Source organism: Chrysochloris asiatica, unplaced genomic scaffold (assembly GCF_000296735.1).
Source record: "Chrysochloris asiatica unplaced genomic scaffold, ChrAsi1.0 scaffold00182, whole genome shotgun sequence".
Lineage (NCBI taxonomy): Eukaryota > Metazoa > Chordata > Mammalia > Afrosoricida > Chrysochloridae > Chrysochloris > Chrysochloris asiatica.
This window is the reverse complement of record NW_006408700.1, coordinates 446,795-467,362: the sequence shown is the minus strand read 5'-3', so window position 1 is coordinate 467,362 and position 20,568 is coordinate 446,795. Positions and strand designations below refer to the sequence as shown.

Here is a 20,568-nt window from a genome sequence, read left to right as displayed (position 1 = left end):
AAAAAGAGAAAGACCCCAACGAGATGGATTGGCCAAGTGGCAGCATCAGTGGGCACAGGCATGGCAACAGTAGTGAGGTTGGCCCAGGATCAGGCAGTGTTTCGTTCTGCTGTGCATAAGGTTGCTATGGGTCGATACCGATTTGATGGCACCTAACAACAACAACAACAACAATCCTTACAAGACTGTCAGGACTTTCTTCTGCAGAAGTGCTTTGTGGATTCAAACCTTTCAGTTGGCAGTTGAGCTCTTTACTCTTACTCCATTAGGGCTCCTTAAATACATATCATAATAAAATGTTTAATTTTCTTAAAATTTTGAAGGCTAAGCATTTATTAGCTATGAAACTAATAACATTTCATTTTCACTGTTTTCATATATAATTGAGAGACAGTTCCATGTATGAGCTGCATATTCTGGTTAATGATAATCAGGGGAAATTTGCCTGGTACATTTCAAGATTTCCAGAGAAGACAAGATTTCAGAGGACTTTCTTTGGTGGTGGCCGTTGTGTGCCATGGATAGGGTGCCATGCATAGGGTTCCGAGGCTGTTAATCTTTACCAGAGCAGAAAGTTTAATTCTTCTGTGCTTAGGAGATCATGTTAGATTACAGTAAGAATCACAATAGGTCTTTTTGAGCTGTACACACATAACGCAATAGATGCTCTAGATTCTTTCTCTTTTATCTTCTTACCTTCCTCTTAATATAGGGGATCTCTTTGTGGTGTCATATATGAGGGAGCTTCAAAAAGTTCATGAAAAAATGAAATGAAAAGACAGTGGACTCTTCCATGAACTTTGGAAGTCCACTCATATAGATTGGCTAATGTCCCTGAAGGCATTAACATCTGTTTGTTCTGCTGTTTGTACTGCTTCAGTCAACTTCCTGTCACTTATGCTTTAATGCAAGTGTGTCTTCTCTGTTGCAAATGTGCGTGAACCTGTCTTGTTCGATTTGTCCACCTGAGCTCCTCTGAGCCACAAAAGTCTTCTTAAGTAGAGGAAGTGACCTTCACATAAAGTATAAAGTAATATTGCTTTGTGTTCTACAAAAATGCTAGTATGATAGTGCTTGAAATTTGTTACACCCTCCACTACTGGGGTCTCTGGCTTGGGAGCAGAGTTGCTCCCAGGGAACAATCTAAACAGTATTGCAGTAAAATACAGCATAACTCCTCCTTTTGAGATCAAGTTCATATTCTTCAAGCCTCCCTTACCTTTATGTGTGTATATATTCCCAAGGGCTTCCGAGAATTCTTCAGGTGAGTTCAGCCACAAACCATTTTTCCATATAAGTCCAAGGATGTGCAAATCCTGGAAAAATACAGCTGAGGGTTAAAACCCTCATAACTCACAGCAGTGCTGAGTTTTTATTATTATTTGTTTTACCACATGAAGAAGAGTTAAATACTGTGCAGAAGATGACATCGTTTATAGAAATGAGACTCATTGTCATTAAGTTGATCCCGATTCATAGCAGGATGCAGAAAGCATCAAAACAAGATGGAAGGTACACACAGAGTCACTACCAGAAATAAATGGCCAATGTTCAGCCACTTTAAGAGACAGCATACGATCAAGAACCAGTGTAACTGAAGCAAGAAGTTCAAGCTGCCCTGAAGGCATTGACAAAAAGCAAATGTCCAGGAATCAACAGAATCCTAACTGAAATCGTTCAACAAACTAATGCAGCACTGGGGGCACTCACCTCTCCCAAGACAACTACTTGGACAATGACTGCGTGGATTCCTATCTGTACCCATTCCCAAGAGGTGATCCAACAGAATGCTGAAATCATTGAACAGTATCATTAGTAACACGTGCAAGTACAATTTTGCTGAAGAGAATTCAAAAACAGCTGCAGCAGTACGTCAACAGGGAGCTGCCAGATTCCGAAGAGAATGTGGAGCAGGGATATCATTGCTGACCTCATGGATCTTGGCTGAGAGCAGACAGTACCATAAAGAACTTTACTTGTGCCTTATTGACTATGCAAAGACTTTGAGCTGAGTGGATCATGAGAAGCTATGGATAACATTGTGAAGAATCAGTATTCCAAAACACTTGATTGTGCTCATGAGAAACCTGTACATAGACCAAGAGGCAGTAGTTCGAACAGAACTAGGCAATACTGAATGGTTTAAAATCAGGAAACGTGTGCATCAGGACTGTGTTCTTCCACCATACTTATTCAGTCTGTATGCTGAACAAATAATCTGAGATGCTAGATTATATTAAGAAGAGCGTGACATTGGGATTGGAGGAAGAATCATTAGCAACATGCAGATGACACAATCTTGCTTGCTGAAAGTGAAGAGGACTTGAAATGCTTATCTGCTATCAGAAACCTGGAGAAATCATTTGCATTTTCCTCGAATACTGTACTGAGAACACCAACTTCATATAAACTACAGGTTACTGACAGGTATGCTCATGTTAGGGTTGAGGGAGCAGAATGAACGACAATGAGCACTTAACTCTGTGTGGACTCTAAAAACAGAAATTCAAATGCAACTTGGCTTTTATGATTCGCAGAATGTTCATGTCATGTCAGAATTAGGAAGGAATATGATCCTCCCCTTCTTACCATGTTAACAGCTTGATGGCATTTCGCTAAGTCTTGTTCTCTCGTTGTCTTTTCCAGTGGGCCGTGCTGACGTGTGGGCACTGTTTCTGTAACGAATGCACCTCTATTATTATTGAGCAGTACAGCGTGGGGTCTCACAGAAGCTCCATTAAATGTGCCATCTGCCGGCAGACTACGTCTCACAAAGAGATCTCATATGTCTTCACCTCAGAGCAAGCAAGCCAGGAAGAGGACATCCCTGTGAAGGTAAAGTGGGTAAAGAAGATGGTGACACATAATTACAACAGTAGCATCAGTACCTGGCAAATGAGGACGTTAAAATCAGAAGTGTATACAGGAAGTATATACTTACACTGTTGTTGTTGTTGAGTGCCATCGAGTCAATTGCGACCCATAGCGACCCTGTGTAGGGTTTCCAAGGAGCAGCTGGTGAGTTTGAACCGCTGACTTTACAGTTCAAATGTCTTTGCAGTCTGGCGCATTAACCCACAGCGCCACACCAGGACGACAGTAAGTATGTACAAACCACTGTTGTCCGTAGTTCTGCTGCCCGGAAGCCTCCATTTCACCATCGGCTTTTTCAGTCATGGAAGGAACAGAAGTAGACTTTGTCAAGCATGTAGCATTAATTCTTCCCACTGTGGCAAAAAGTGACATCGTATCATTCTAGTTCTTTATTATCATCTATAGATAGTATTTCTATCCATTCCACATAGATAGTGCTCTGGGTAAATTAGAAATTTATTTTTAAAACAGGTTTTCTTCATTTTGTACCTAACCCTAACCAGAAATAAGAATGAGTCCAAACAACTTGAAGGAGCAATTAGATTAGTTGCTGACGTTAGTGAAGCCTGTTGCAAGCAGACACTGAGCCTTGTAAAGTGCATGGACTGCTCAGTCTCGGCTTTAGTTGTTTCCGTTGTTCCCATGCTTCGTTCATTAAGAAAATTAGTAGAATTTGTGATCCAAGCAGACTTCTGTAATGTGACTCTGTACCTAAAGAATATTTATTTAATGAAAGCCTTTACTAGAAAATTTGTTCTTTGTTTTCCTTAAACGTGCTATTTTTGTTTTGTTTTTTTCCCCCTTCTTAAAAGGACAGGTGAATTTGTAACTGTAGTAGGAACAAAAAGGAATAGTTTAGGGAATGGCCAGGCCTAAGCAAGAGAAAACAGAATCTTCATTAATTCCTTCCCCTTCAGGGTCTTTGGTACTATCTTCACACTTTTTTTTTTAATGTTTTATAGTGAATTATGTGATAGTTCACATGGGAGAACATTAGCTTTACAGTCATCCTATTGTATATCATTTCATTGCCATGGTTACTACCCTCTCCATGCATCATCAACCAAAGAAAGGATATACCTGCAAGCCTGTCCCCAGTCATCAGCACACTTATTTATAAGGATTGTATTATGTGAGTAGAATCAACTACAAGGTGACACTTACTGCTAGGAGTTAAACAGTTCTTAGGGCACACCGCCTCTACATGCACATACACCCCACACAAAAACTATAGTTGAATTGAATAATACTTCATTGTTGTTCCCCCGCACACACTGTTATTTGAAAAGAATCTGGAAACACCAGTTGTATTCTATCAGTATGTTGGAGTAAAGCACTCGACCACAAGGTCAGTTTGAACTGCAAGATTGGCAGTTCAAACTCAACAGTCACTCCTCGGAAACCCTATGCAGGGTGACTATGGGTCACAACAGATTCGACAGCACTTAACAGTAACAACAAGGTTGGAATGAACTTTCACGCATTCAGTAAATAAACACGTATATATTACTTACATAATGTGTGCTAGGCAGTGTGCTGGATCTCACAGATGTAATATAACATGAATAAGGTGGACAAAGAAAGGTCTGCTGTCCTCATGGATTTTGCAGTTTGGTGAGGAGGTGGGGGGTGAGAGCTCCAAGCACAGACATTACAGAAATAATGAATGTATTATTGTGGTGCGTACAACAAAAGATACTCAAACCTGGCTTCTCAGTAGGATGAATGGAGTAGCCAAGCTGGGGAGAAAGTGGGGGAGAGATCTAGTCAGGAGTGGGGGCACCTGGCAGGGAAAACTAGAGTACTCATATGTGTGAAGGCCTGAACCAAGAAGGAACACAGCTGACACTGTGTGCTGTGGTGTGGAAAGCAAGAGGGAGAATGGGACAAAACGAGCCTCGAGACCTAAGAGGGGCCAGTTGGGGAAGGCCATGCAAAGATTTGAGAATTTTTGTTCAGATCCGCAGAAAGCATCTTGGTCAGATTTGGATTTGTAAAAGAACCCTCTTACTCTTTGTAGTTTTGCACAATTTTTCTCTAAGCTTCAAACTTCTTAAAAATAAAGTCTATTAAAAAATGATAGAAGATTTCTTCTTGCCTGCTGTGTGGAAAGCAGATTCAAAATCAAAAAGAAGAAAAGTAGTTAACTTCAGGAATATTTAGAGTGAAGTTGACTGGTAAGATAGAGTGTTGGAGGGCTTGCTGACCAAGCAGATTTCACAGCTGACCTCCTGGTTTCTGATGTGAAAGCCCAGCAGAGACTGATACGGTCACTCAGATTATTTTGGGTCAAAGAGGAGTACATTTAGAGGTGTGTAAAACAGCCAAGTAGAGCTGTCCAGCAAACAGGTGACTATATGGAGCTGGAGGTCTAAGACTCAGAGTCCTTGGCATAAATGATCTGTGAAGCCAGTGGGAGTCAGTGAGGTTACCTAGAAAAGGTAAGAAGAGCTCGCTTTAGATCAAGCCCTGCAGAATTCCAACAAAATGTTTTAAAGGTTGAATCAAGAGGGAAACATTTGAAAAGGAAACTTAACAACAATCCGTAAGGTTTTCAGTAACTAAACATTCAGAAATAGTCTGCCTCTTCTTTGTCCTGGTCCCTCTTAGTCTGGACGCGCTGCAGAATCCTGTCCACCATGGGTAACCCTGCTGGTATTTCAAATACTGGCGGCCTAGCTTCCAGCATCACGGTAACATGCGAGTCACCGCAGTACGACAGACTGACAGATAATTAGTGGATGGTTATGTGAAGTGGACTTCAAAAAGTTCATGGAAAAATTCCACTGCCATTTATTTATTTATTTATTTACTTACTTACTTACTTATTTACTTATTTATTTATTTATATTTTACATAAAACTTTTAAAATCCCTGTCAGTTTGAACCATAAAGTCAGTAGTTCACACTGACGAGCTGCTTCCTGGAAACCCTGCGCAGGGTTACTATGAATTGGGACCAACTCGGTTGCACTTAACAACAACAGACTTTACTCAGCACACAAAGAATTTCTTTCCTTCTCTCCCTGTCCACCTTTCTTCTCCATCCTTGGCTTCTCCTTCCATTTCCTCCTCTCTCTTAAAGATAATATTATCGCGCTCTTTGTCTTTTATCTTCCTCTGGCCTTGGGCATCCTAAGGGCCACAGATGGCATCTTTGGCTGAGAAGAGGCTGCTGACCCTTAAATGAGAGTATTTATCACAGTACAAGGAACCAACCTAAGAAAGAACTAGCTGTGTCAGCTCCATGTGCTGAGGTTTTGGAAGCAATTGCTCTGGCTACCGGTAAACAGCACAGCCTCGATGAACTGAGTCATTGTGTCCGTCAAACCCACACCTGTTCACTTATGGCCACGTTCCTGGATACCCAGGACAGTTAGGTTCACTGCCATGTTGGGGCAGGGATACCAGTGTCCTAATACTATTTATTGTGCTCGTCTTCCTGATAAAATGATTTTTACAGCATTCACTGGCATTAATAATTTCCCTTTTGTCATAGTACATGCTTACTTGTTTTTCCTTTTTATTAAACACATGACTGATTGTTGTACCTATTATGCAAGCAAGTATTGTCCTTCCTCCACAGTCTCACATTGCTTCTTGTTGCATTTCCTGTGCCTCTCACTGCCTGTGTTGTCACTTTTTATGTCTGCTGCTTCTGATGTGTGTAACCTGTCACCATCTCTGTCTTCAGTCACATTTCTGCTGTGCCGTCTGCCACTGTCTCATTGAAACAGCTGCTTATTGAGGTTTCAGAGTCACCTCCTCTCAGGGACTTCCCAGTCACTGGTCACATCTTGTTGCTTGGAGTTGAGAAAGTGATCGCATTTAAAATAACGATGGGTCAGTGTGACTTACTAAGGAATTGTTTAACATTTAAGAAACATTCCTTTATACTGTTTTTCAGATTTGTTTCTTTTCTCAATTTGTTGATTAATTAGTCTCTGGTTGATAATCAATATTGAGAGATAATCTTTGGATTTATTGAAGTTTTACAATTAACTGAAGTGGTTTTTGCTTTAAGTATTCATGACAAGACTCAGATATATAGCATATGATATAGATCATACATAGTTCTTAATTCTTCTAGCTGACTTGCAGGCAAAATATATTTAGAGGGTATCAAAAGAATTTTAAGTAGTAGTAGAATTTTTTTAAATGGTATTTTTGGAAATAAGAGCTTTCCCAATATAAGGAATCTTACTGATTTTGAACATACAAGTAAAACAAAGGCAGTGAATAATGAATGTTCCCTTCAGAGGGTGCATTTAAGTGAAATAAAACACTAAACCCATGTCTACCCAAATGGCTGTGTGACAGTATTCCTAAATGACCCTTGGAACCTACTGGGTACTTCGCAAAGTCAACAAAATTCCCCTTGCAAGTTCGGACAACTACGAGGCGTTTTGGATGGTGAAGTAGGCCTCCTGGCAGAACATGCAGCCCACGTGATCTGTGCCCTGCGTCCTAAGTTTGGCTGTGCTTCAGTCTAAGCAGTGTCCAGTGGAACCCTGACCCTACAATGGAGAAGGTTCATTTGTCATAAAATATTTCTGTTTGAAGCTCACCAGCTGCTCTTTGGAAACCCTACACAGGGTTGCTGTGAGTCGGAACCGCCTCAGTGGCATTTAACAACAACTGTATGGATAGAGCCACAGCAGAACAAGCCACCATCACTGCCCACACTCACCACACTTGCACGGCTGCCTCATCCTCTCAGACGTTAGCCAAATAGCCAAATGGACTGCTGTGTGGAGACGAAAAAATCTCAAACCTAACCTTAAGTTTTAATTCATTAGATTTAGTATATGATTTGAGAATCTAGGCCATTTTTGCTAAATTGATTCCATCAGTGGCTTGTTAGGTCTGCCTAAATATAATTAAAGTATAAATCTGAGTGGAGAAAAACACTATGATATTCTGACTGCAATTACAATAAGCTTTAAGTGATTATATTTAAATATACTTATCTAAATACTTTTGTAAAAGCTATTTTTACTTGAACATGAGCCCTGGTAACTTAGTGGGTTACACATTGGGCTGCTAACAGCAAGGTCAACAGTTCCAGTGCACCAGCTGCTCTGCAGGAGGAAGATGCTCCCTTAAAGATTACAGCCTTGAAAATCCTATGCAGGGTCACTATGAATTGGAACCAGTTCTATGACACACAACAACAACAATTTAATTACTTTTATATAAGGTACTTTTACATGAGTATTAGCTGGTAAATTTAGAGTGTAATCATTTTTTACAAGAAAGTGATCTATTCACTTCTTTGTACTCACGGGCCAAAGTCGCGCTTGTAATTCTGAACTGCTGCTGAGTGTTGTAGCCAGAGCTTACATAAATTAATATACAGAAGAGACATAAGATATAAATTATAGATTGTCTTTATGAGAACGACTTTGTAGATTATAAACTTCATTCAGATATGGAGCGGACATCATTCATGAGGCTGGGACTTCACTGTATTCAGTGCTGTTTTCCAGCATCTAGAATACTGGTTAACACACAAGTCACTCGGGTAAGGGGGTGAGTGGGTGGATGAGTGGATCTGTGTTTACATATAATTCACCAAGTTTTTATATCCAAATTAAAATTTTAATTTTTTTGTTAAGTGCTAATTTATACTTAAAGGAACTCTGGTTGCTTAGTGGACTGCAAACTGAACTGTTGACCTCAAGGTCAGCTGTTCAAATCTACAAGCTGCTCTGTGGGAAAAAGATAAGGCTTTTTGCTCCTGTAAAGATTTGTTGTTGTTGTTAAGTGCCGTCGAGTCATTTCTGACCCATAGCGACCCTGTATAGGGTTTCCAAGGAGCGGCTGGTGAGCTTGAAGCAATGATTCATCGTAAAGACTTACAGCCTCAGAAACCCTATGGAAGATCTCTATGAATCAGAACCAACTTCACGACACAGAACCACCAACAACAACTTGGACTTATCTCTTTGAAATAATTGTACAAAGTGTTCTAACCAGGACAGGATAATATTTTTAGTTTGGTGGAATTATAAGATTTCCCACTGTCTAGGTGGAGTTTCCATTGAGCTGTATTCAAGTAACAACATGTAAATGTTTGAAGAACCTATACCACTTGCTGTGGGCACATGCTTAAAATAGTCCTAGTTTGTGAGACCAGTCATACAAACTACATTACTGTACTAAATGGTATCTGTCACTACTAACAGGTTTTTAGCATGGTGAACAGGTGCAGACAAAAATAAAACAATGTTAACTGATCTTACTCAGCTTAAAACTATTAGGGACCGCACAGGCCATTGCAAGTGTTAGCAATATTTCAAAAAGAAAAATCTAGAATCAATTCGAGAAACTCAACAAATACAAAGAAAATAGAAAATGATTTTCTTTGTAGTAAACAGTAATAGGAAATGCTAGTTGTGATATTTGCAAGATGTAAACCAGCAAGGAAACTTAAAAGTCTATTGCCTGTCACCAGATGCAGTCCTAGTTGATAATACTGATTAGAGAACATAGTTTCTCTGTACTGGGGGCTAAGCTGTGAAAACGCATCTTTTTATAGTGAATTTTAAAAATTCCAAAAAAAAATCCTTAGTCTCAAGACCTTTGATGCTCGTGTAGTTAAAAGATTGCAGAAATAAAGCTGAGTATTGACTTAAAAAAAATTTAAATGCTATATGTGGTCCATTTCAGAAGTGAATGGGCCACCTCTTCAGAAGCTGAAACTCTAGCTGTGTGGCAGAGAGCCCAGATTAGGCACCATCTGGCCTAGAGCAGTAAAGTCGTGCAGATACAGTAGCCAGCCATGCTCGGGGAAGGCCAGGATTCAGAGGGCCGGACACCTGTGGGACACACAGTCCTGACTGTATCACTGAGTACTCAGTTGTTAAGGTCTGACAGTCACAGGCCTCGTACTCATCCCCCTAAAAGTCTAGTTCATCTTTAAGAAATAAGCTAGATAAAACTAGCTTATTTACTTTATTTTTTTTATTTAATATTAACTTTTTAGTAGGAATAATCCATAAAAAAAGAACTTCAAGAAAAAACAGAATGGCATACAATAAAAATTAATGTGCCGTTTAGTCAGTTCTGACTCATAGCAAACCTGTATAGCATTTCCAAGGCTGCAAATCTTTATGTTAGCAGAAAGTCTTATCTTTCTCCCACAGAGCAGCTGGTGGACTCAAACTGCTGACTTTGCAGTTAGCAGCCCAGTACATAACCCACTACACCACAAGGGAGCCTTTGCCTTGACTATGTTATGTTTTGTTTTGTGCTGTGCCATCGAGTCGGTTCCAACTCATAGCGACCCTGTATAGATTTCCTAAGGAGCTGCTGGTGACTTTGAACTGCCAACCCTGTGGTTTATCCCACAGCCCACCCCAGGACTCCACTTGACTAATATACGTATATATTGTTCCTTTAAGTATGAACTTTAGATCGGATCTACTGATTCGTCCCTTTAAAATATGAAGAAATTAGTACATCTGTTCTTTCCTCAAAGGAGTCCTGGTGGCACAGTGGTCAAACGCTTAGCTGCTAACCAGTCAGTGATTAGAGCTCACCAGCTGCTGTATAGGAGAAAGAGGTGACAGTTTGGTTCCATAAAGAAGGTTGTGTTGGTAAGTGCTGTTGAGTTGGTACCAACCCATAACAACCCTGTATAGGGTTTCTGAGGAGCAGCTGGTAAGCTTGAACTGCCAACTTTGTAGTTCAGACAACTTTGCAGTGTGGCGCATTAACCCGCAGTGCCACTCAGGACACCAGGACTCCAAGACTCCTGGAAACCCAGTTCTGCTCTGTCCTTATAGGATCCCTGGGTGCCAGAATTCACTCAGTGGAACAGGTTTAGTTTTGGGGTTTTTTTGGTATGATTTTGTAACTTTTTATCCCCTCCGTGTCCTAAGTTTTTATTGTGAATTATGTGTTAACTTACATGGGTGAACCTTATCTTTACATTCATCCTGTCGTATTTTGTTTCATTGCAATGATCACAATCCCCTGCATGCATCATCAAACAATCAAAGGGTACACCCCACACTCCTGCCACCCGGCCGCCAGCCCACAGCCTTTCTCTCTCCCTGAATCCAGAGTCCTCAGCCGCTCCTTCTGTCACGTCACCATCTCTGCCTCCATCCTTAGTGTCACTACCACCCCGGACAGAATCTCACACTTTGCTTTTCTCCCTTGATGGGTCCAGGGATCTCTGCTTCTGGACTGCAAAATCAGCCACTCCCTTCCTTTTGTTACCAGACCTTTACATTTACCTTTCCAACACTCACTGTCAGACCAGAAAAGCAATCATTCCCTGTTGAACCACAGGAGTCCTATCCCCTTTACCTTTAATCAACAACATCTAGACCGGTTTCAGATGAGCTTCCAGGCAAACACAGACTAGGAAGAAAGTGTGACGAGGTACTTCTGAATATTTAGTCACTGAAACCCTAATGACTAGCAGAGAAACACTGTCAGATATAGTGCTGGAAAATGAGCCCCTCAGGTTGGAAGGCACACAAAATGTGACTGAGGAAGGGCTGCCTCCTCAAAGTTGAGTTGAACGTGATGACATGAATGGAATAAAGCCCATGGGAGAAAAGCCCGCTGGACTTCAAATTTACTGATGGGGTGGAGTACAACTCAAAATGAAGAGAAACAGCTATAAACATCCTTTAATAATCGGAACATGGAATGTACGAAGTATGAATGTAGGAAAATTGAAAGTTGTCAAAAATGAAATGGAACGCATAAACATTTAGTGAGCTGAAGTGGACTGGTAATGACCATTTTGAATCTGACAACCACATGGTTTACTATGCCAGGAATGACAAAATGAAGAGGAATGGTGTTGCATTCATTGTCAGAACATATCCAGATCAGTCATGAGGTACAACATTGTCTGTGATAGGATAATATCCATGCGCCTATGCAGAAGGCCTGTTGAAACTACTATTATTCAAATTAATGCACCCACCACTAAAGCCAGTGAGGATGAAATAGAATAATCCTACCGACTTCTTCAATTTGAAATTGATCAAACATACAATCAAGATATATTGATCATTGCCAGTGATAGGAATACAAAGGTTGGGAGCAAAGGGGAAGCATCAGTAGTTGGAAAATACGGCCTTGGTGATAGAAATGATGCTGGAGAACGCATGATAGAATTCTGAAAAACCAATGATTTGCTCATTTCAAATACCTTCTTTAGACAGCATAACAGACGACTATACACATGGACCTCACCAGATGGAATATACAGAAATCAAACTCACTACTTCTGCAGAAAGAGGTGATGGAAAAGCTCCATATCATGTCAAAACAAGGACAGGGGCAGATTGTGGAACAGACCATCAATTGCTCATATGCAAATTCAAACTGAAGATGAAGAAAATGAAAACAAGTCCACGAGCACCAAAATATGACCTTGAATATATCCCACCTGAATTTAGTGATCATCTGAAGAACAGATACGATACATTAAAAACTAAAGGCCAGAGACCAGAAGAGTCGTGGGATGACATCAAGAATATCACACAGGAAGAAAACAAAAAGTCATTAAGACAAGCAAGAAGGAAAAGGTCAAAATGGATGTCAGAAGAGACATTGAAATTTGATCTTCAGTGTAGAGATGCTAAAGAAAATTGAAGAAATGGAATTTCTGAACAGAAAATTTCAAAGATCAGCTCGAAAAGATAAAGCCAAATATTACAACAAAATGTGCTAAGACCTGGAGTCAGAAAACCAAAAAGGAAGAACACACTCAGCATTTCTCAAGATAAGGGAACTGAAGAAAAAATTCAAGCCTCAACTCTCGTTATTGAAGAATTCTCTAGGCAAATTATTGAATGATACAGAAAGCATCAAGAGAAGATGGAAGGAATACACAGAGTAACTGAACCAAAAGGAAATGGTTGATGTTCAACCATTTCAAGAGGTGGCTTATGATCCAGAACCAATGATACTGAAGGAAGAAGTCTAAGGTGCATTGAAGGAATTGGCAAAGAACAAGGCACCAGGAATTGATGGAATAAAAATTGAATCTTTCAAGAAAGTGAGGCAGCACAGGAGGCACTCACTCATTTCTGCCAAGAAATTTGGAAGACAACTGTCTGGCCAACTGATTGGAAAAGATCCATATTTGTGCCCATTCCAAAGAGAGGTGACCCAACAGTATGCAGAAATCATCGGACAATCTCTTTGATATCCCATGCGAGTAAAGTTTTACTAAAGGTAATATAGAAATGGCTGCAAGCATACATTAACAGAGAACTTCCAGAGGTTCAAGCCAGATTCAGAAGAGGCTGTGGTATGAGAGATATCATTGCTGATGCCCGATGGATCTTGGCTGAAAGCAGAGAATATGAGAAAGATGGTTACCTGTGCTTTATTGACTATGCAAAGATTGTGTGGATCATGACAAGCTATATACAACATTGTGAAGCTTTAATTGTGCTCATGAGGAATCTGTACGTGGACCAGAATTAGTTGTTCGAACAGAACATGGGAACACTGAATGTTCACTTAATTTTCTTTAATAGAAGTGTGCGACAGGGTTGTGTTCTTTCACCATAATTATTCAACCTATATGCTGAGCAAATAATCCTAGAAGCTGGGTTCTGTGAAGAAAAACATGGCATCAGCTTTGGAGGAAGTCTCATTAACAACCTGTGATATGCAGATGATACAACCTTGCTTGCTGAAAATCAAGAAGACTTAAAATATTACTGATGAAGCTCAAAGAGCACAGCCTTTGGTATGGATTGCATCTCAATGTAAAGAAAGCAAAAATTCTCACCACTGAACCAAAAAATAATTCTTATCAATGGAGAAAGGATTGAAGTTGTCAAGTACTTCATTCTTGGATCAGCTATCAACACTCAAGAAAGCAGTAGCCAAGAAATCAAACGACATATTGCATTAGGCAAATCTCTTGCACAAGACCTTTCTCAAGTGTTGAAGAGCAAAGATGTCAGCTTGAGGACTAAGCTACACTTGACCCAAGCCATAGTATTTTCAATAACCTCATATGCATGCGAAAGCTGGACAGTGAATATGGAATCCCATAGAAGAATTGATGCATTTGAGTTATGGTGTTGGAGGAGAATATTGAAAGTACCATGGGCTTCCAAAAGAACAAACAGATCTGTATTGGAAGAAGTTTAGCCGAGTGCTCCTTGGAGTCCATGATGGCCAAACTTGTCTCTCATACTTCAGACATATTGTCAATAGGAACCAGTCTGTGGAGAAGGATATCATGTTTGGTAAGGTGGAGGATCAGAGATAAAGAAGAAGACCCCCAACAAGATAGATTAGCAAACTGGCAGCATGGATGGACTCAAGCGTGGCAACAATAGTGAGGTTGGCCCAGGATTGGGCAGTGTTTCGTTCTGCCGTGTATAAGGTCTCTATGAGTCGGTACTGACTTGATGGCCCCTAACAACAACGACATACTATTAATTGAGTCATCTAATAAGAATATATTACTTTCAAAATAAAACCTTTTGAGGAGCATGGGTGTTTCTATCTAAATTCCTAAATCATGAGTCTTAGGTGCATCTCCTATATTCTTTGTGCTCTTGTTTGTGAAAATTTTAGACTGAAATGGCTCCTTCATAATGCATTTTCAGTCTTCTATTTGATGAGAACTATGGCTATATATCCAGAAAAGTATAATTGAAAGTCTGCATACCCAAAAGAATACAGTGTGTTTTTAAATTATTTGGCATCATTCCATCTTGATAAAGGAATCATTATTGTTGTTAGGTGCTGTTGCGTCAGTTCTGACTCACAGCAGCCCTGTGTGCCTGTCTGGGCCTGTCCCATTGTCCCATTGTCCCATTGTTGCAGCCATCAGCAAGCCATCTCATTGAGGATCGTCCCCTTTCTCCTTCCTTATTTGGTGTATATTTTCGCCTTCTAGTGTCTCTTCATATAAAAGTGTTCTGGGGAGAGGAGAAATGCTAGTGTATTTTCTTTTGAGTTAGATCTGCCCTCATGGTATAATACAGGTTATTATCGCATTGGTGCTTAATGTCTCAAAAGATATAAATTATCAAGTGTTTGCTGTTTACTGGGCACTGTGCTAAATGCTTGATGGTCCTTTTATTTTTTTTATTCTCACAACCTTGTGCAATAGGTTTAATCATTTCTCTTTGGGAGATGGGGAAGTAAGACTTAGCAAGGTTAGACATTGTAAAAATAAGATTTAGAATGTTAGAGCTGCAGAGCTGGGATTTGCAGTGTGCTTTTAACAAACTCTGTCCCATCTCATCACCCAGAAGACAACTCTCAGTGAGGTCCACAAAAACACTTGCTGTGTTTTCCTCACTTTCTTGTTTCTACATTTCTTACTTCCTCATTTTCATAATCTTATGTAGATATGGTTATGGAAGACACAAGAAGCACTCTTGAGTTATTTCTCTGTTATTGTTGTTAAGTGTCATCGAGTTGGTTCCAACTCATAGCCGCCTTATACAGGGTTTCAAGGTGTGGCTGGTGAGTTTTAACTGCTGGCCTTACAGTTCAAACTGACCTTTCTTTGGTTGAGTGCTTATCCTACAGCACAACAAACTTTATATAAGTTGTCTTTCTAGCCCAAGTGGATTCGTCATTAGTTGGGTCCTTCATTGTTGGCTTACATTAAAGTTCTGATCCACTGTATTAATGTTTCTAATGCCATAATCTCCAAAATCAGTGACAACTAAGTGAATAATGTTTTTTAATATAAATTCTGCTCATCTACTGTAACATTTTTTAATTAAAAATGCAGCCAGTTCACTACACATTATACAGGGTCATATCATTGCATGACTTAGTGGGACTCTGGGTATAATTCCCATGACTTCTGCAAATTGAGACTACAGAAAACTTCCAAAACACATAAAACAGAAAAGAGGAAACATACATACCCCTAATAATGTTTTGCTACACATACAGTTTTGATAATAAAAGTGTTTTGTGTTGGTTTTCTCCCCATTGTTGCCTAGACTTTGTTTGTAGTGATGACCTCCCTCTCTTCTTTGTGTTCAAAGGGCAGCCATTCTACAAAAGTGGAAGCTGTGGTCAGAACTCTGATGAGAATCCAGCTCAGAGATCCAGGGGCTAAAGCACTTGTTTTCTCAACGGTATAATCACTGTTTCATCCTCAGAATTAACTCAGACAGGTTTTCTCCCTCCAATAATTTTTGTATCATTTTATATTTAATCATTTATATAAGAGAACTAATTTTTAGTGTTTACCAGAATAGAGCCGATTTAGAATTACTATTAGATATTTACAATTAGGTGATACTTTATATAATTTTATATATTTTATTTAGGAATTTTCTTATTTTATGGCATTCCGATGATTCCATGGTTAAAGCACTTGGTTGCTAGCCAAAAGGTAGCAAGTTGGCACCTACCAACAGCTCCAGAGGAGGAAGGGTGTGTCAGTCTGCTCCTGTGAAGTTGTATTATACTGATAGCCTTAGAAACCGTACAGGGTCACTGTGAGTCAGGCTCAGCTCCAGGTAGTAGGCTCATTATAATGTTAAATATTCATAACCATGAAAGTCTCATTTCACATATAAATAGGATTAAGAAAAAGCAAAGTCAGGTCATCCAGTGAATAAACTCGTTGTAGTTAAGTGCCATTATAGACTCGGTTCCATCTCATAGCGACCCTGCTAGTAAGTACTCAATGCTTTATGTTCTGTTCCGTATGCTTATCCTGATTCAATTCTTAAAGGATTTTGCATTTTTTACCTTTAAGCCATCACTTGACAACAGTACTCCTTTCAGACAAGCCACTGCCATAGAGTCAACTCTAGCTCAGTGGTTCTCCGTAGGGTTTCCAAGGCTGTATATCTTTACAGGAGCAGAAAGCCTCATCTCTCTCCCTTGGAGTGATTGGTAGGTTTGAACTGCTGACCTTGCAGTTAGCAGTCCAGTGCTTATCCTACAATGCCACCAGCGCTTTTCAAAATAGAGCTGCATCATGTTGATACTGCTAGATTTGTTAGTTTTGTGTGTGTTTATTTAATGCTAAATTACCAAAATTATTTTTATTTAGTACCTTTTCAATCTTCTTTATTAAAGCTATATGTAAATACTGGTTTTCTTATTGTTTTCTTTGTTCTAGTGGCAAGATGTACTGGATATTATTTCAAAAGCTCTCACTGACAACAACATGGAATTTGCACAAATCAGTCGTGTTAAGACATTTCAGGTCTGTGAAGATTTAATGTTTGTTGCTTGGAGTAGATTTAGTTACACATTGAAACTTGTCAACTAGCCTGTTTATACCTTTTTTCTCTTTTATCATATAAATCCCCTAAACAGGGTGTTAGTTTCTACTTGATGAATTATAAAGTTAATTTTTATAATCATCACGGTAAAGAAACTAGCTATTTTTTGTCTGTTAAATTATATTGATAGCAACACCAGATTATCTTTCTTTTTTTTTTTTTTTAAGGATCTTCTAATTTGAGGTTCTTTTTTTGAATATAGGCTAAGATTATCTATAACATACCTCTTAAATGGGCAAAAGGCCTTTATGTCCCCTAAATATACTGCATCAGGTGAAACAGCATAAAGTCAAAATTGTTCTCACATCACACTCAGAGCAGTGACAGGTGCACGCTCCAAGGAAGCACAAGGCAAAGAAGATGGGTTGAAAAGTTCAGATTTGTGTCTTTGCTCACGCTCACTCTAATATACTATTTCTTGTTCCCTTTTTCCCTCCAGGCTTATATCGTGTAATTTGCATACATGAGCATTATCTTGTGAATCCACTATGTGTTGTAAAGAAAAATGTCTTTTCTTCATGTGAAATTTGCCATATTATTTTGTTAGTCAACACATTTACATTCCCTAAAATTGATGGCTTTACATTTCATTTTCTTACATCTCAAGATGATCTCAAAACCATAAAACATCCTGAAAGTGAGCTAGAGTATAACCTTCTGTATTTTCCATTAATCATTAAAATGTGCCTTTCTTTTATTTTTAGGAGAATCTTTCAGCATTTAAACATGATCCCCAAATCAATATTTTGCTGCTGCCCCTGCACACAGGTTCTAATGGACTAACTATCATTGAAGCAACTCACGTTCTTTTGGTGGAACCCATATTGAACCCTGCCCATGAGCTTCAGGCCATAGGGCGGGTGCACCGAATCGGACAAACAAAGTAAGAACTAAATTAACATCACTCTTCTTTATTTCAAGCTTCTAAGATCCCACAGAGAGCACAGTGACTCTGTAGGATAAGCACTAGACTGCAAACCACAAGGCTGGCGGTTTGAGCCCACCAGGCATTGCATGGGAGAAAGATGTATTATGTTGTTGTTGTTGTTGTTAAACCACAAGGCTGGCGGTTTGAGCCCACCAGGCATTGCATGGGAGAAAGATGTATTATGTTGTTGTTGTTGTTGTTGTTGTTGTTGTTAGGTGCCATCAAATTGGTTCTGACTCGTACCAGCCTTATGCAATGCAGAACAGTTTTGCACCGTCCTGACAATTGTTGTTCCATGTGAGTCCATTGCTGCTGTTACTCTGTCAGTACATCTCATTGGGAGTCTTGCTCTTTTTCACCGACCTTCCACTTTACCCAGCATGATTGCCTTTCCTGGAGACTAGTCCCTCCTGATGACATGTCCAAAATTCGAGGGACCAAGTCTGGCCATCCTGACTTCTAAAAAGCATTCTGGCTGTACTTCTTCCAACACAGATTTGTTTGTTCTTCTGGCTGTCTATGGTACTTTTAATGTACTTCTCTAACATCCTAATTCTGATTCTTCACTGGTCTTCTTAGTCACTGTCCAATTTTCAGAAGCCCTCTGTTAGCGTAATGGTTATGAATCGGGCTGTAAACCGCAAGGTCAGCAGTTCGAAACTACCAGTGGTTCCACGGGAGAAAGATGAGGCGTTCTGCTCCCGTAAAGATTCATAGCCTCGGAAACCCTGTGCAGGGTCGCTATGAGTCGGAACCGACTCCACGGCACTTAACAACAACTAGGTGATCAAAAAGACCATGGCTTGGTTCAGGTGCACCTTAATCCTCAAACTGACTCTTTGCTCTTGAACACTTTAAAGAGGTATGTTACAGCAGATTTGCCTAATGCAATATGTCATTTAATTTTTTGACTACTGTTTGCATGAGTGTTGACTGTGGATCCAGGCAAGTTGAAGTCTTTGACAACTTCAGTCTTTTCTCCCATTATCATGAATTTATTTATTGGTCTAGTTGTAAGCATTTTTGTTTTCTTCACATTGTGATGAAATCCATACTGAAGGCTATAGTGTTTCATCTTTATCAGTATTTTAAGTCCTCTTCACTTAAAGGTTGTGGCATCTGCCTCTTCCTCTGATTATATTTCATATAATCCAGCTTGTCAGGTTATACGCACAGCTGGCTGGCTGCAGGTGTGCCGTGGATTTGGTTCCGACCCATAGCAACCCTGCATAGGGTTTCTGACGTTGTAAACCTTTACGGGAGCAGAAAGCCTCATCTTTCTCCCACAGAACGTCTGGTAGTTTCGAACTGCTACGAGAGCTCCTTAAATGCACAGCATGCAGATTGAATAAGTTTGGTGAAAGAATACAACCCCAGCACTTAGCTTTCCTGATTTTAAAACACTCACCATTTCCGAGTTCTGTTCTAATAAGTTCATCTTGGCTTATGTACAGGTTCCTTATAAGCACAATTAAGCGTCTGGAGTAGCCATTCTTTGCAATGTTTTCCTTAGTTTGTTATGATCTGCATAGTTGAAGGCCTTTGCATAGCCAAGAAAATACAAGTTAACGGCTTTCTGGTATTCTTTCCTTTCACCCAAGATCCATCTAATGGCAGCACTGCTAGCCCTCATTCCATGTCCTACTGCCATCCTTTGTAATTATCTCCAGCAACATTTTACTTGCTCAGCATCTGTGTCTTAGCCACAGCACACTGCTATTAGCTGGTATGGATGACTGCTGGGAGAAATTTTGCTAGAGCATCAGAGAAAAGAGAGTGAGATCCGAAGAGGTTTTATTTTTTTTCATCAACACAGTAGCCAAAGGGATTTCTAACATAGAATCAAAGTATAAGTGAAGTCATGCCTAAAGGCCATTGATGGCTTCCCATGGTGGCTACATTAAAATGGCCATGTCCTACCAAACCCCACATGACCTGACCCCTGTCCACATCTCCACTTGCATTCCACCCCATTCCGTCACCTACAGAATGCCGCTGCCATGCTGGCTTCTTTCTGCCTTATGGACATGTTAAGCTACGTTCTTTTCCCACTTACTGTCTTAGCATCCTCGTTTGTCTCATTCATGTATCCACTTGTAAACCCACCTCCTCAGGGCATTCATCTGTATCAGAACCATTTTATACATGATGTGTTTGTTGTCCGTCTCTCCCTGTCAAATGTGAGTTCATTGAATTCGAGTTCTTTGATTCACTGCTGAACCCTAACACCTGGATTAGTATCTGGCACAAGTGGGTACCAGCTCACTGATGAGTCTAGCATATAATATGTGAAGTCTGTAACTAATTAGTTTGTAACTAATTTGTTTGAGATATTTGTAAACTCTTAATTGTTATGTGCCTTCTAGACCTACTATTGTGCACAGATTCTTAATTAAAGCAACAATAGAAGAAAGAATGCAAGCAATGTTGAAAACTGCGGAGAGGAGGTGGGTACTATTACTGCAAGTAGCTTCAGAAATGTTTCCTGGTTATATAAGAA

The 20,568-nt window shown here is 39.8% G+C and overlaps 1 protein-coding gene across 1 annotated transcript in view; it reads left to right on the top strand.

Annotated features, from left to right (window-relative positions):
- SHPRH (SNF2 histone linker PHD RING helicase, E3 ubiquitin protein ligase) overlaps positions 1-20,568 on the top strand; it is a 95,676-nt gene that overhangs the window by 73,440 nt on the left and 1,668 nt on the right. The window contains exons 24-28 of the mRNA XM_006872050.1: positions 2,647-2,835; positions 15,884-15,976; positions 16,975-17,061; positions 17,845-18,023; positions 20,435-20,515. Of these exons, the coding sequence (XP_006872112.1) occupies positions 2,647-2,835; positions 15,884-15,976; positions 16,975-17,061; positions 17,845-18,023; positions 20,435-20,515 (629 nt within the window). The remainder of the gene's footprint in view (positions 1-2,646; positions 2,836-15,883; positions 15,977-16,974; positions 17,062-17,844; positions 18,024-20,434; positions 20,516-20,568) is intronic.